The sequence below is a fragment of the Corticium candelabrum genome, chromosome 20, assembly GCF_963422355.1.
Source record: "Corticium candelabrum chromosome 20, ooCorCand1.1, whole genome shotgun sequence".
NCBI lineage: Eukaryota > Metazoa > Porifera > Homoscleromorpha > Homosclerophorida > Plakinidae > Corticium > Corticium candelabrum.
Genome location: NC_085104.1, coordinates 1,949,987 through 1,965,990, shown reverse-complemented (window position 1 = coordinate 1,965,990; position 16,004 = coordinate 1,949,987). Strand labels below are relative to the sequence as shown.

The following is a 16,004-nucleotide window of genomic DNA, read 5'->3' as shown; positions in this document are numbered from 1 at the left end:
TTATAGTTGACATTGTAGAGGGTAATACATAAAATGGGTATCCTACGTATCAGTGTAAATCACGTCATTTGCTCATTCAAATGAGACCATGCAGCGTAACAAAGCTCATTCATTTCAATCCCGGTAGTATCAAGTGTGCAATAATTTTACCAATCAAAAGCAGTCACACCTGCATGACCAAAAAGGTGAGCAGGCAGGAAGGCAAACATACAAGCACTAAGCGCGTCTGTACTTGGTGGGGGTTTGGGTTGCAAGCAAACTTCCTCTCACAGATCTGTTCTCTCATGGCTGTCCTTGGGTGCATGTGACCTATACAGTGGTTATTACAGTGGTTATTACTGTGGACGTGTTCTATGTGAACCACATCCGAGATTTCTATTCTGCCAGTAGCTGTCGTTCTTTTGCTGTAATTTATCTCAAATCATACTACTAGTGGCATGATAGCTCATAGTTCCCAACAAATGTTTACAGGGTCATAGGAGCCGATCCGACTGGCCGGACCCCTTTTTCTAGAGTGAACCTTCACCAGAGGTCTATTTCAGGTCCATATAAAAACCGGTCATGTTGGTCTGGTTTTAATTGGCCAAACCATCTTTCAAAAACTGTACTTCCGACAGTCGATGATTGCCCAAAACTTCCTGTTGAAAATATAGGTGATTAAATAACTAATATATTTATAGTTAGAACAATAGTATTAAAACTAGAGCATCTTAATTGCTACTTAGGCTGAGGTCATTGTGTAGCCATACACGTATTACAGTAATTGTTGGTAAGCAAGAGTAATTTATTCAAGAACCCGTTGTGCAATACATTAGTTACTATCTATCAGTAATAATTATGCGTTTTTGGCAAACCATCCCAGACCACGTCCTTTTAGCGCGCGTTAGGCCAAACCACTTTTGAAATGCTTCCTATGGACCTGTCAGACAGTTATATGTCTCAGCCAGAACGAACCCCCTCTTCTCGTCTGACCAGCTACGCCACTGGGCACAAAACCAGACAAAATACAACAAATTAAAGCAACAACGTCATTTTGAGAAGTATTATTTGAGCTATACAATATTGCAGAGTGCTACTGTACCGCTAAGACATCGAATTGCTATGCAAATGTGACTTTCCAAACTGTTTTACATCTACTATGCTGCTGTCACTTTGTGACAACTCGCTACTATCTAAATCCACATGATCACCCGACAGCTCTGCACTATGATTCCGACTACGACTAAACGGTGAGAAAGCCACAAAGTCGAGATAATCCAAAGACACCGCATTGTCATCCTCGGGACCTGCATGCATAAAACATCAACACTTTTCTCTGTCTGCCCTAAAGATGAACAAACCCATTATGAAATTGTTTGGATCGAAAGCTGGAGGGTTAGGAGTTTTCGGTAGTAGCCATGTTAGAGCACCAAACAGCCGTCCATACTGATCCTGCAGAAACCCTCGTAGCTGGCAGTAGTATACAAGACCATCGTCACCCCATACAGACACGACATCACCCACTTGGTATCGAACACCCTAAATAAGTAGTACACTCTAATTAGGTACAATAGTACGAATCTCAGAGGACATGCCATATTACCTTATGAAATACGATTTGTTTTGTGTGAACGGTAGCATGAGCCGTGGGCGACTTCATTGGCTAGTGAACAAAAATATTAGGAAGGATTCCGCATGAGCAATAAAATATGTGCACAGTTCTAGCCAGAAAGTTGTAACAGCCACAAGCTCAGTATTGACCACACCCACTGACCATACCCACTGCAGCGTATCATTCTAATTCCTACCATTTCTGTTGTTAAAATATATTACATTTCTATCCAGACCGAACACAGTGATAGTGTTCCATAGTAATAGTCCTACAATGAGCAAATGAGATCATACACACGTCACACTAAATTTATGAAATTGACTTTCTATTTGCTACCACGTGAGGAGGAACATATCTGAAATGGCACAGTCTGTTGTTGACTCTGGATGTTTACAATGATGTATACCTGACATCATGTGCGTTAATACAATTAACAATAAAGATCTAAAGAGCACTCCTGGAGACTGACCTTGCTATACTTCCATTGGACAGATCAATGCAACTACAGATTAGATCACTAAAACTGCTAACAATGGAGCGTGATACACACTCTTTTGTCTACAGTCTTCTTTAGAAAGGAATACTCATACAACAACCATAATTTGAGCTCTACAGCTGGCGTTACCAGCTCTCTGGCTAGAATAATCATAGGTTAAGCCCTCCAGCTGGCATTGCCGACTCTGGCTAGAACTCTGATGTCATTGAGTCAATAAAACATGAGACCATTAATGGCCAACAGAAACAACTTGACGTCGAAATTGTTTAGTCACCATCAAGCATATAGCAAACTATGTTATTGACACTGGCGGTTTCTAATACTATTATGATTTTGCATTCGTGTAGTTTTGTTTACAAACCGTCTCAGACTTTGCATTGAATAATGTACCGTATACTAGCAGACTGAGAGTTCTAGCCAGAGCCGGCAATGCCAGCTGGAGGGCTTAACTTATGATAGTTCTAGCCAGAGCCGGCAATGCCAGCTGGAGGGCTTAACTTATGATAGTTCTAGCCAGAGAGCCCACAATGCCGGCTGTAGAGCTCAAATTATGGTTGTTATATGAGTATTTCTTTCCAAAGGAAACTGTAGACAAATGAGTGTGTACCATGCTCCACTGTTAGCAGTTTTAGTAATCTAATCTCCATTTGCGTTGACTTGTCCAATGGAACTATAGAAAGGTCAGTCTCCAAAAGTGCTCTTTAGATCTCTATTGTTAATTGTGTTAACACACATGATGTCACGTATACATCATTGTAAACACTCAGAGTCAACAACAGACTGTGCCATTTCAGATATATTTCTCTTCACGTGGTAGCAAATAGAAAGTCAATTTCATAAATTTAGTGTGACAGGTGTATGATCTCATTTACTCATTTTAGGACTATTACCATGGAACGCTATCACTGTTTCGGTCTGGATGAAAATATAATATATTTCAATAACAGGAAATGGTAGAAATTAAAATATGTATTAAATGATAGGCTGCAGTGGGTATAGCCAGTGGGTGTGGTCAATACTAAGTTTGCTGGCTGTCACAACTTTCTGGCTAGAACTCTGTATATAAAGTACAGTGTTCCAGCTAGGATTTGAAAATGCCACGGTGGCGGCATTGCAAAGCATGTGGGCCACCAGCCCAGATGGGTGTGGCCTGTAAGGTTAATTAAAATCAGACGGCGACAGCTGCAGTGACATGCGCAGTAGCGGTTCCTGTCGAAGTCCGGATCTTGCTAGCCCGGATCTGTTCTTTGGGAGACTCTATTACTCATATACAATTAATACATTGGAACTTCAAAAGATCTGTGTGTATACGCTGCATATAATAGAGTGCAGACAGTGAAAAGGGACCAGCACCCCAAATTAGGGCACAGCGCCACGCCTTGCTCAAGCAGCATAGCTGAAACACTGTAGTACATACAGTATGTATAGACCATTTACATTTGACATTGTATGGTAACACACATGCCCCAAGTTGACAAGTTCTCTCAAACTTCTAAACATACAAACTACCACCAGTTTAGGGGTCATCCATAATTTTTGTATTTTTTTATAAATCCGGATTTTTAAATCAGCCCTAAATCCAAATTCTTAAAAATATGAAATTCAATGATGTCATCGTATCCTTGTCGCCTTCAGACTATTCTCTGCTCCTGTTGACCTGGCGGAGGAAGTAAATAATGAGACAGCTGCTGTTATTACAATACCAATTGAAACCACATACAACCTATCCTCACCTAACTAGCCTCGTCCCTAGACTCACGTGAGCTTGGCAGTGTCCAGTTCCTGTACGACTCTTTCAGCCTCCCTTGTCATCAGCCTCCCTTGTCATACGGGAACAAGACACTGCCAGGCTCACGCGAGTCTGGGGACGAGGCTATGGAGGCTGAAAGTGTCATATGGGAACAGAACACTGCCAGGCTCACATGAGTCTGGGGACAAAGCTACACCAAACTAGGTGCAAGCCAAGCATACCACAGCTGCTCAGTTTACGAAGACTTATATAAGCATGGCAAACAATGATAAGGGTGGCAAAAAGTGGAGAGCTGACCAGTCTGATGGACCACCCACACAGATCTCTGCAACTACCCTGGCTGTGGCGTTGCACTACAAGTTGACAAGGCATAAGAATGAGACTGCACATAAATGTTCCAGAGAAAGAAAGAGAAAGCAACAAGTTTGAGAGACTGACCTACGTACAGTAATGTCTGAACTCTACTATAAGTCCTTGCTAGTGGCTGAGGTTGTGTTCTCTAGTCATCTATAAATTAATATCATTGAACTAGATATCTATTATTAAATATAGATGTAGTTGAAAAATTGTATTAGTAGAGATCATTCACTATATAAATTAATTAGTTATTATAAAATTGCTTGCTTGTCAGTCGTCAATATGATAATATGTCCAGTCATATCAATTTAGGGACGGAATTTGCGGTGGGTGGGTGGGTCAACAGCAATTCGTCCCGAATCTGGATTTATAAAAGATACGAAAATAATGGACGGCCCCTTAACAGTATAAAATCTCTTCACGCCTTTCTTTCCTCTGTGTTGTGTGGTCTTTGCTAGTCCATAAGTATGTACTATGTATTCAGAATTACAATGTCCTCTTTGTGATCTTACCATCTATCTTTTGTTCTGCTAGACTTCTGACAGCCTGTCATACAAAGACTTGGTCGCGGTGTGTTTCTGGAGTCTGAGGTAAGAAAGTAGCTGTTCCGTATTTTTGCAAATAGTAACCCGTGCTCAAATAATATCCATAATTGAAAAATCATAACCCATGCTCAAATAATAACCCATGAGTCACTATAAGCAGCAACACACTGAACGAATGTCTGCACACTTTGTCTGCACAACACAGTACTTGGAGCTACAAGGCAAGCCACTTGGTCACCGTAGTCGTTTGGAATACGGCAGCTGTGAAGGTCGTTCACAATTGAAGAAAAGTGGGTGGCTGTTTGGAAGCCAGGACATCTGTACCACTCAAGCTGTTGCTCAGAAGTATAACGTACAGACAGAACATTTGACAATGAAAGCATAACCATAGTACTCGTATATTCTCTGTCAAGGAGGATTTTAAAAAATAATAACGCATGCTCAAATAGTAACCCAAGCTTTGAGATGCTCTGGGTTACTACAGAAATACAATATTTGCAACAGATATAAACATTTCAACCGTGACCGTCAATTTTAAAGTAAATTTTAGGTTTCAAAATTACATATTACTAATTAATATTAACCAAGAAATGAATGAATTAATTAATTAACTATATTGGTTAATTAACTATAGACAGTCTCAACATACCTCGGACTTGTTCAGTGACCTATTGCCCTGATGTAGATGTCGAGCTCTTGCCTTGTCGCCTTTACCGACCGTTCGTCTTGAAATCGAGCGAGACTGAGCGACGGCATTCGTTTCGCTCTTGTCGACGGCTGTCACGCTTCCCAGAAAGCAGCGGTTACATATGATGTCGCCGCTCTCTTTACGACGCCACAGCGGCGAGTCTGTACACGCACAACCGCAACAGACGATAGTTGACATACATGTAGATATCTATTACAGAGTCGGGTTAGAGACCCGTATGTCGATACTGCAATATGCTTAATTAATTAATATTACAGTAATTCAGTTGTAGTTATAGTTTGTTTATATGTTTAGGGTAAAGTGAAAGTAGCACTTTGCAAAAAGTTAATGCAAAGAAATTTACTGAATATTCTGTATTGGAATTAGCTGCGAGACAGTGGTCATAAAAAATTTTCTATATTTTCTAAACTTTCTGGTGTGTGTGTGTGTGTGTGTGTGTGTGTGTGTGTGCGTGTGTTTGTGTGTGTGTGTGTGTGTGTGTGTGTGTGTGTGTGTGTGTGTGTGTGTGTGTGTGTGTTGTGTGTGTGTGTGTGTGTGTGTGTGTGTGTGTGTGTGTGTGTGTGTGTGTGTGTGTGTGTGTGTGTGTGTGTTTCATTGGTCAATACTGCTGCTTCCTCACTAACTAATCACACAAACCAGTCAACTCATTTCATCATGGATATCACGTATGTTACACAAAAAACCAGCATGACAACATTTTGTGGATCAGAAGCCGAGCCGTGTCGTTTGTGACATCATGACTCAGCGCTTCATCATCTCCATGAGCACAGCAGTTCACAGACACGTCAGTCTCACTGCTCAATCTTCGTCATATCAACAGCAATCGGTCACTGACTGCAATCGATCGGATAAGATCAAGCGAATGTAGAGAAGACAAACAAAGAGATACACAACAGACAGAGAGGCAGAAACACGACAGACACATCAACACGTGCAACAGATAACGCGCGTTAGCTTATTTATCACGTGATTACTGTACAGATGCGAGTTGGCTAGCTTGTGTGTACACTGTACTGTCAAACTGCTAGGCCACAGTCGAATTAATAAATTTACTAATTGCATAACAAACTAAAATTTGACTTGCTGCAACTCAATGCAAATTTACCTGCATCCAGGTAATTAATTAATTAATTTACTATTTGCAAACCGGTAAGACACAACGCGCAAGCTAAGAAAAGAGTGTCATCTTATAGACACACTATTTACTGCTAATTTTTAGATAAGAGTACGTACGACGCAGCCCATAGCTTGTACAGTACCTACCTAGTCTCGCGTAGCCAGACCCTTTCAGCCGCGTTGTTCCATTTCGCCCGCGGCGGAAAGGGGCTGGCTACTGGCAATGGGCAAAAGAAGGGCGTGTTTCACACCCAAATATGGTAACTACCAAAGTACCCGGAACTGGATCAATTGCCACCATACTTTTAATCTAATCACTGTTTGTATATCTTGGATATAAAATAATGTAATTATGTATCCACAACAAGATTTCACCAGGAAGTAAGTTATCTTAGGCTTGATTCGCTCACAAGCAAACACACTTTCTGCAATCTCACTTAGTACGTCTAATTACACCTGTTATCATGGCAACATTACAGCTATGACAACAAAATATTGTCACCAAGCTGGTGGTCGTGTCACCTAACCGTGTCTAATAGCTGATACGGACTGTCATGGCTGCAGTCAAAGTAGTAAAGAATTAAGGAAATTTCTTGTTTGTCTTCTTGATGAGATAATCTGATCTACACATGTACACTGAAGTACAAAGGTCTTCCAAGTCGGTGGCTGTAGAGAGCAGAGTCAATTTTCAGCTGACATTAGATTTAGATTTGTGTGATCGATAGTTAGCTATATGGTTAGTATATAGCAATCGGACCACAATTGCATGCATCAGTTCTGTTTGGACTGTGTGATCGAGTTACGAGGATGCTGACCGTCAGAGGAGTCTGCAAGAACGTTATCCGAGCTCTCACTGCTTGTAAGGCTAACCAACTCTGCATGCATGTACAGATGTAGATGATTAACGACTCTGTAATTCGAAGGGATGATGACTTTGGTAGTAGAGATGGAAGCTAGTCAGACGTGTGGTCAGGGACTGAGTTGTCCTCTCTCTTCCGACTCTCAGGCTACAGTCTGTTGTCATTGCTCCAAGTCATGCTGTCGTCCTGAAAACAACCCGGAATGTTCTTTCCCCATTTGGTGAGTGGCTCTGTACTGTGCGTGACGGTATAGCTGTGGACTATAGGTGTCGATACCGTTGGTAGATGGTCATTGATTATAGAAGCCGTTTGTAATAGGAACATCAAGAATTGGAAAGCTGCTTAAGTTTATTGTCCTGCAACCGCTATTCGATAAGCCTTTGTCCCATGCATGTTGCTGGATACAGTTAGCCAACTGCAGACCTAAGACACTCAAACCCAAAACAGTCTCTTTCTGCGCCTAGTGCATTTAGCTAAAGCCATGTGCATGAGGTACACTATCCATCAGGGATTGATTTGCTTGGAGTTCATCTTGAATCAAGGGCTTTCTAGAGCTATTACGCATGTTGCTTCCGCACTAGGACAATGGCTTCCAAGTATTCACAGTGAATCGCATCCTTACGCCGAAATCGAATCACGACAGCTAGAGCATGCAGAAAACGTGACCGTAGTGTTTATGCGGTAAGCAACGCAGTTATCTAGATAAACGGAAGACTCTCTAATTCATAGCACTGCAGCCATGCAAGCTTTCGTTGTCTCCGATAGCTCTCGCCTAGTAAAACAGAGACGCAATTCGAGAAAGAAGCAACACAATACCAGAGTAACAAGCAACTACTAAGCATCTTGAGAATCAGAAACTCAGTGTACGAGCTTGAGTATGTAGCGTAGGAGCATATGCGAGTCCATGCATGCACCCAATATGCCTGCACATGCAGGTTTCAGGCAATTACTCTCGTTCTGCCTAGCTAAAACCTTGTATATACAGCACAGGCAAATAAGCTAGTTTCAGAGCGCTATACATGTGTATAAGGTGGCTATGCAGGAAACTTCTTCCTCTAGAAATGACTGCGTCGGGTAATTGACCAGTCAATTGAATGACTGTTCAGTCAAAATCTGGGAATTCAATTTTCTCTCTCAAAATTACGTTACATACAATGAATACCATCACCCACCGGTTTACTCAATTTGTGCTGTATAGATAAACTCTAGCTAGCAATTAACGCGAATCTTGCATTGTCAGGGTCATGTATCTCATCGTCGTGCTATGCGCCGTCGTTATCGTCACCGCGTTGACGTGCACGTGTCAATTGCTCACTCGTCGTTCAAGAGCTCGTCGCGATGCTCCAATGCCGGCACGGCTTCGATGCATGCCGAGAAAGGTCGGATTTCCGGGCAGGGCCGTCCCATTTATTCTCTCTTGCAGTTCGAGCGGCTCGAGACAGAGCATTTCTGCGTCTACTACAGTGACAGTGACAACGAGTGAGTACAACTAGAATACATTTGAGCTGTAGATGTCAGAGTGCATTGAATCATGTGTGTGCAGATACTTTGCAGCAGGAGCCATCCTATCACACTTACAGAGACTACCTCTAGGGTCAATGCGAACTGTTCGTTTCTGAGCTCGTTCTCATTGCAGCACTAACATTCTGAAAATCTACAAATCACATAGAGACATGAAGACACACTATTTTGTATTTGTAGGATAACTGCATGCCTCTATGTTATTCTACCGAAGGAAGTGAGGTTGTATGTATATACAGTGCACTGTATACATTTATTAGCAATACCATTAATATAGTTAATTAACAAACTCCAATTTTTATAATTATTTGGTCACGTGTTACGCCATAGGCGGAGCGAGTTGTTTAGTCATGTGACCGGTCTGCACTACTGTAACGTTTTCTTCACGCCTCGGGTAGTAATTAATTAACTTTAAGTTAAAGTGATGCTTTGCAGTGTACAGTGATGCTTTGCAGTGTACATGCAGCAAGTGCTGATATGTTTCTTGGAAGCAACAGGCACACTCTAACAATCAACAAATTGGCAGATGCATGGCATTTATCTTGGAGCTAGGCCTATGTACACACACACACACACACACACACACACACACACACACACACACACACACACACACACACACACACACACACACACACACACACACACACACAGCTTTGCAGTCTCACTCAATTACTGAAGCTCCAAAAACAACAATATTGTCTTACGACACCAATAAACAGGAGAACAAGCTTGTAGTCATTATTGCACTGATGACTTCAGTTTACATGCACACAAACACACAGATCTAGAGATAAACTCACATACAACACACACACACACACACACACACACACACACACACACACACACACACACACACACACACACACACACACACACACAAGACACCACAGACAGCTAGACAGGCATGTATACGTAACTCAGCTACGTACTAAGCTCTCTATCTACTGTGTACAACGACATTGAACTTGTGAAAATCAAAGCAATCAACTTCATACTATTGCCTTGCCACATCCTATTAGTTTACCTACATGATTGCAGTCATGTTGACAAAGAATCAAATTCAATAGTTGTGAATGCTAATTAACATCAAATCCAATTGCAATAGTTATGGTTACTAACCAAGTAGTAAAACCACACACGACTGGCTTACATTATATACATACACAATACTATCGCTGAATCAATCAGTAAGATAAACCAGTTTACGTGGATGAAGCTCTACCAACGGATCGATATTATGTTAGTGGATCTGCTAGCTAGCTAACGAGCACAGCAGGAAGCACGATGTCTAATGCAACAAATGATAGTAGGTCTTAGGTGTTGCCAGCTTGTGACTCTAATTGGCATGATTTCCATCTCTCATGACTAGCAAGCAAGTTTCCCATTGAATACAAATATTAATATTAGATAGTTGTATACCTGTCTGTCTATGTGTCTGTGTGTCTGTATGCGCATGCCTGTCTGTCTGTGGTGTCTTGTGTGTGTGTGTGTGTGTGTGTGTGTGTGTGTGTGTGTGTGTGTGTGTGTGTGTGTGTGTGTGTGTGTGTGTGTGTGTGTGTGTGTGTGTGTGTGTGTGTGTGTGTGTGTGTGTGTGTACATTGGCATCATTTCCATCTCTCATGACTAGCAAGCAAGTTTTCCATTGAGTACAAACACTAAGTTACTAGTAGTTGTACAGCGCTAGCATGTTGACAGAAGTGAGACGAATACTAGAAGAGATAGATGTAGTACGTTTGTCACACTATGTTTGTTATCCGGGGTCTAGCGCATTTCGTGGCGCCAAACTCACTCGGGGAACGACTAACACGTGTGAAAGCACATGTTCTAACACGTGAGAGTACATGTGTCAAGTAACCCTAGCCACATAAATCTGACAACTAACCATGTCTGCTAGTGCGATTGTGATGCTAATAAACTACATTGTAGTGCAACAGTAGAGCGGACGTTCCTACAAATTGTTATGGTCACTGCGTGTTTATTCAATCACGTGACGCGTAGGCGTACGTGCCAGTATTTAATCACGTGATGTGTACACCCAGTCAACCATTGTGAGTCTTACTGTGTCCCTACCGGCGTCTACCCTCAATCACTGACTGAAAGATGAGCTCTCGCAAGAGACCGCGCGACTCGACCGACGCTCCGTGCACGCGCACGCGCAAGATGAAGCGCGTCGTCTCATCATCAGCCGAAAAATCGCGCGACAAACGTCTCTTCCGCAGCAACGACCATGCGACGGACGCGCTTGCATACGTCCGCCGTCTTCGCGAGCAAGAGGAGCTGTGTGATGTCAAGATGGTTGTTGGAGGGCGCGATTTCAACGCGCACAAGGTTGTTCTCGTCAGCACGGTGCCATATCTTCGCGCCATGTTCGCGTCGGGGATGAAGGAGAGCCGACAAAGTGCGATCGAGTTGAAGGAGGTCGACGCATGCGCGTTTCAGTTGATTTTGGACTATGCCTATACGGGAGAGGTGGAGGTGAGTGTACACGCACAGTATACAAAGTTGGATAACTGAATTGTACAAAAATATACTGAAATTGTAAACACAAATAATATAACGGATTCCATGATTTCATTGTCAGTAGTAGGTGTGGCCTTCTAGACAATAGACAGGATGTCCTAATACCTGGAAGCTTAGTAGTATACCAAACAGGATAAACCTCATCTCTATGTCATTTGAAGAATACAAAAGATGGTTGATTCAGTGTGTGTGTGTTTGTGTGTGTTTGTGTGTGTGTGTGTGTGTGTGTGTGTGTGTGTGTGTGTGTGTGTGTGTGTGTGTGTGTGTGTATTTTGTTCTGTGACTCTGTTATATTGCTATTAGTATGTATGCCTGGGTGTACTGTACTATCTGGGTATGAAACAGGAGACTCCATTAATTACAATTAACATTTATAATAATAATGAACAATATTGTATTTTGGTTAGGAGGTACAGCGATGCCAGATTTATTTCACTATATTTTGTGCGCACAAAAATATACCAAAGTCGTGTGCACGATTTCAGTACGTAGGACGGAATTACTTTTGACTTTTTTTTGTGTGTATATGTTAATGTGTAGTTACTCTTTTAGTTTCTGATGTTTGGTTGTTTGCTTGTTGAGGGAACCACACTAAAAGTGCAAAAGAAAATGTATTATTATTATTATTATTATTATTATTATTATTAATACATTTTGTGTGCACAACTTCAGTCTATTTTTGTATGCATAATTCTAGCATATCATAGTTGCACAACTTCAGTAAATTTTGTTTGCACAATTTTAGTATATTTGTGTGCACAATTTCAGTATATTTTGTGTGTACAATTTCAGTATATTATGTGTGCACAATTTCAGTATATTTTGTGTGCCCAATTTCAGCATATTATGTGTGCACAATTTCAGTATATTTGTGTGCACATTTTCAGTATTTTTGTGTGCACAATTCCAGCATATTTTGTGTGCACAATTCCAGCATATTTGTGTGCACAATTTTAGTATATTTGTGTGCACAATTTTAGTATATTTTGTGTGCACAATTTCAGTATATTTGTGTGCACAATTTCAGTATATTATGTGTGCACAATTTCAGCATATTTGTGTGCACAATTTCAGTATATTTTGTGTGCACAATTTTAGTATATTTTGTGTGCACAATTTCAGCATATTATGTGTGCACAGTTTTAGTATATTTTGTGTGCACAATTTTAGTATATTTTGTGTGCACAATTTCAGCATATTATGTGTGCACAATTTCAGTATATTTTGTGTGCACAAGTTTAGTATATTTGTGTGTACAATTTCAGTATATTTGTTTGTACAATTTCAGCATATTTTTGTACACAAATTCTAGCATATTTGTGTATACAATTCCAGCATATTTGTGTACACAATTCCACCGTATTTGTGTACACAATTCCAGCATATTTTTTTCACGATTCCATTATATTTTTATACGATTCTGTTATGCAGTTTTCTCATGTTCTCGTGCTGTAGGTGACTACCGAGAATGTACAGGAGTTGTTGTCGGCTGCCAACTTCCTACAGATGGGCAGTCTCCGCGACGCCTGCTGCGACTTTCTCGAGGTACAACTCGAGCCGAGCAACTGCCTTGGTATCCGTGCGTTCGCCGACGTCCACGGATGCGGCGAGTTGGCAAGACGAACGGACAAGTTTGTTTGTCAACGGTTGGCAGAGATCGTGAAGACAGACGAGTTCTTGAGTCTTGAGTGGAAGGAAGCTCGTCAACTGCTGTCAAGAGACGACATTCAGGTAATTACTGTGACTACTTGGTGTGTCTAGAAACAAACATTAGAAAGGGAATCTCAAGTATGAAAGAAAGAGAATGCGAAGGCGTGTGAACTTTGTTGTCTTCCCATCTCCTTGCTTGCTGTAGTGCCTGTCTAAGCATCCGATGTCTTTGTTCTTAGACAATGCCCATCATCTTTTGGTTTATTCAATTACCCGAATGTATGTCAGTCTATGAATGAGATCTAGACGTAATATCTTACTAGTAATATGTAGCTATCTTATTTGTAGAAAGTATTATTTGCCTAAAGTAATGCGAATTGCCACAGTTGGTGTTTGAAAATAATACAGTAGAACCTTGGTAATTTGAACAGCCCCATGTCATGCCTTCTTTATGGAAGTTGTTTGGATCAACTTGCCTTGGACGTCCAGACCTCACCTTGGACACCCAGACCATTGGTCCATTTATGTATGTCACACACACACACACACACACACACACACACACACACACACACACACACACACACACACACACACACACACACTCGTAGCTCTGAAGCGAGTAGAACACAGCTTCATTTACTAGTTAAATAAATAATTATCATAATATATTATCTACTATGATTATATTAACTATTATGTAATACGTTTGGTAAATGACTCACAACATATGCATTCATTGAATCACAGTTTTCTAACCCGTTTGTGTACAATCTTGTAGGTTCGATCTGAAGAGATCGTTTTTGAGGCAGCTTGTCATTGGCTTCAACGCGATCTTCCCTCCAGACAACAATACATCGAGGATGTCTTACATACCATCCGTCTACCGCTCCTCAAGCGTTCGTATATCAAAGATACTGTCCTACAGACCGACTTGATCAAGGACAGCGAGCATCTACGGTATCTCATAAAGGGTGTGCTTATAGCTATCAACAGTCCCGAAAACCCATTGACGAAACACCGTGCAGCACCGGAGACGATCTTCATCGTAGGTGGGAGAAATAGTCGACGATGTCTTAACACAACGGAAAAGTATGACACACAGAATGATCAATGGACTGCGATGCCGCCGATGAAACAAATCCGTACTGCAGTCGGACTTGCGTCTCTAGATGGCGTTTTGTATGCAATCGGTGGAGAATGCGAAACACCGAACTCACAGGATGGAACATTGTATCTTGATTCGTGTGAACGGTTTAGCCCGTTGGAGAATAAGTGGGAAACTATACCCTCGATGCCGCATCAGCGTAGCTTTGTTGGGGTTGTCGCTCACGATGGGTATGTGTATGCTATCGGTGGTGAGGACAAAATGACGAGTTTTAATTATGTGGAACGATATGATCCGGATAAGTGCGAGTGGGAGAGTCTGCCGGATATGCGGCTCAATCGATCAGGAGCGGGAGTTGCCGTGTTGGATAGCAAGATTTATGTGGTCGGAGGTCACGATCAGCAGTTGCATCATAGCAGTGTGGAGGTAATGGGTTGTGATGTGTATTGGTGTTAGTCTAGATATGATTGATTGTTATAATGTTCACACACATACAGTGTGACACACACACCACACCTCCTGTATGGCTTCCGTCTAAACTGACACGCTACTGTGTGTGTGTGTGCATGTGTGTGTGTGTGCATGCGTGCATGCGTGTGTGTGTGTGTGTGTGTGTGTGTGTGTGTGTGTGTGTGTGTGTGTGTGTGTGTGTGGCACGGTGGAGCAGATGGTAGAGCATTCATTGGTGATGACATCCGGGATCTTGTATTCCGTGATGAGGGTTGAAGGTTCGATTCTGGTGGAGGCGACACTGTCACAGTTTCCTTGAGCAGGAAACTCACCCACACTTGCTTCTTCTCTCGACTCAGGAGTATAAATGAGTACCTGGTCATTGACTGGGTGGACAAGACCACTGGCTTGGCAGCAACATTATGCAACAGACGGGTACGTGTGGGCCTTGGTGTCCAGTCCCAGAGCTGCTTCATTGTCAGTGTCCTTGGATGACTCTGGCCAAGCTCCAGGTAGATTGTAGCGCTGGCCCCAAGACTCCACGTAGCACATGGAGACCCTGTCTCTAGAGGCAAGGGGAGCTATCTCCGCAACTGACCTCAAGGTCGACGTCGAAAGACGTGGAGGGCTTAACATTTGTCCATTTGTCCATTTTGTGTGTGTGTGTGTGTGTGTGTGTGTTTGTGTGTGTGTGTGTTTGTCAGTATGAACACTTTCAGTTGTTTGTATGTCAACTATCTCTACCACCCATGCAACACCATCGGCCTCTTCATTACCTATCACATGTAATCTCTTGCGATATCCAGGTCTATAATCCCGCTGACAACACATGGTCATTTGCCGCCGACATGACACTCGCTCGATCTGGTGTTGGCGTTTGTGTCATAGACAACATACTCTATGCATTCGGCGGCAGGAATCGAATCCAAGCGATTTACTACGACGTCGTCGAGAGATTTGATTTAGCCGCCAACCGATGGGAAAGACTTCCGGTCATGACGACCGCTCGAGCTTGGCCCGCCGTGTCGGTTCTCAGAGGTAAAGCGTACGTCTGCGGTGGCTACGACGGACGACTACGACTCAACACGGTCGAAGTATTCGACCCTTGCACAAGTGATTGGAAACAAGTCGGAAGTATGATGGAATACCGTGCGGGCGCATCGGCTGCTGTAGCATAGATTGATATCAACACAATTTTTGGATACTAAATTGATTAGATGGCATCCGGACGAGATGCCACGGACAGTAGTAATAGAATTTGAGTTACGACACGAAACTTCCTCACTCGAGGTCTTGTAAAACTAAATGAACATGTAAGCGTATGG

The 16,004-nt window shown here is 42.2% G+C and overlaps 2 protein-coding genes across 2 annotated transcripts; one reads left to right on the top strand and one right to left on the bottom strand.

The window, feature by feature from the left end:
- Positions 1 to 1,014: 1,014 nt before the first annotated feature.
- LOC134195840 (GATA zinc finger domain-containing protein 1-like) lies at positions 1,015 to 5,622 on the bottom strand. Its single transcript, XM_062664927.1, has 4 exons — positions 5,389 to 5,622; positions 1,583 to 1,642; positions 1,341 to 1,518; positions 1,015 to 1,286 (listed from the first exon to the last, which is right to left on the bottom strand). The coding sequence occupies exons 2-4, from the start codon at positions 1,637 to 1,639 to the stop codon at positions 1,084 to 1,086; spliced, it is 438 nt and encodes a 145-aa protein (XP_062520911.1). The 5' UTR covers positions 1,640 to 1,642; positions 5,389 to 5,622; the 3' UTR covers positions 1,015 to 1,083.
- A 5,363-nt stretch (positions 5,623 to 10,985) lies between these two features.
- Positions 10,986 to 15,945, top strand: LOC134195491 (kelch-like protein 20). The gene is made up of 4 exons (XM_062664519.1): positions 10,986 to 11,426; positions 12,927 to 13,202; positions 13,903 to 14,655; positions 15,486 to 15,945. The coding sequence occupies exons 1-4, from the start codon at positions 11,052 to 11,054 to the stop codon at positions 15,855 to 15,857; spliced, it is 1,776 nt and encodes a 591-aa protein (XP_062520503.1). The 5' UTR covers positions 10,986 to 11,051; the 3' UTR covers positions 15,858 to 15,945.
- Positions 15,946 to 16,004: the final 59 nt, after the last annotated feature.

Bases quoted from the DNA above. Each gene is read 5' to 3' on its own strand.
- LOC134195840 (XM_062664927.1), bottom strand. From the start codon at position 1,639: ATGAAGTCGCCCACGGCTCATGCTACCGTTCACACAAAACAAATCGTA. The intron at 1,519-1,582 runs GTAATATGGCAT...CTACTTATTTAG, and splicing joins AACAAATCGTATTTCATAAG to GGTGTTCGATACCAAGTGGG. The intron at 1,287-1,340 runs GTTTGTTCATCT...TTATGCATGCAG, and splicing joins TCCAAACAATTTCATAATGG to GTCCCGAGGATGACAATGCG.
- LOC134195491 (XM_062664519.1), top strand. From the start codon at position 11,052: ATGAGCTCTCGCAAGAGACCGCGCGACTCGACCGACGCTCCGTGCACG. The intron at 13,203-13,902 runs GTAATTACTGTG...ACAATCTTGTAG, and splicing joins TGTCAAGAGACGACATTCAG to GTTCGATCTGAAGAGATCGT. The intron at 14,656-15,485 runs GTAATGGGTTGT...TGCGATATCCAG, and splicing joins TGCATCATAGCAGTGTGGAG to GTCTATAATCCCGCTGACAA.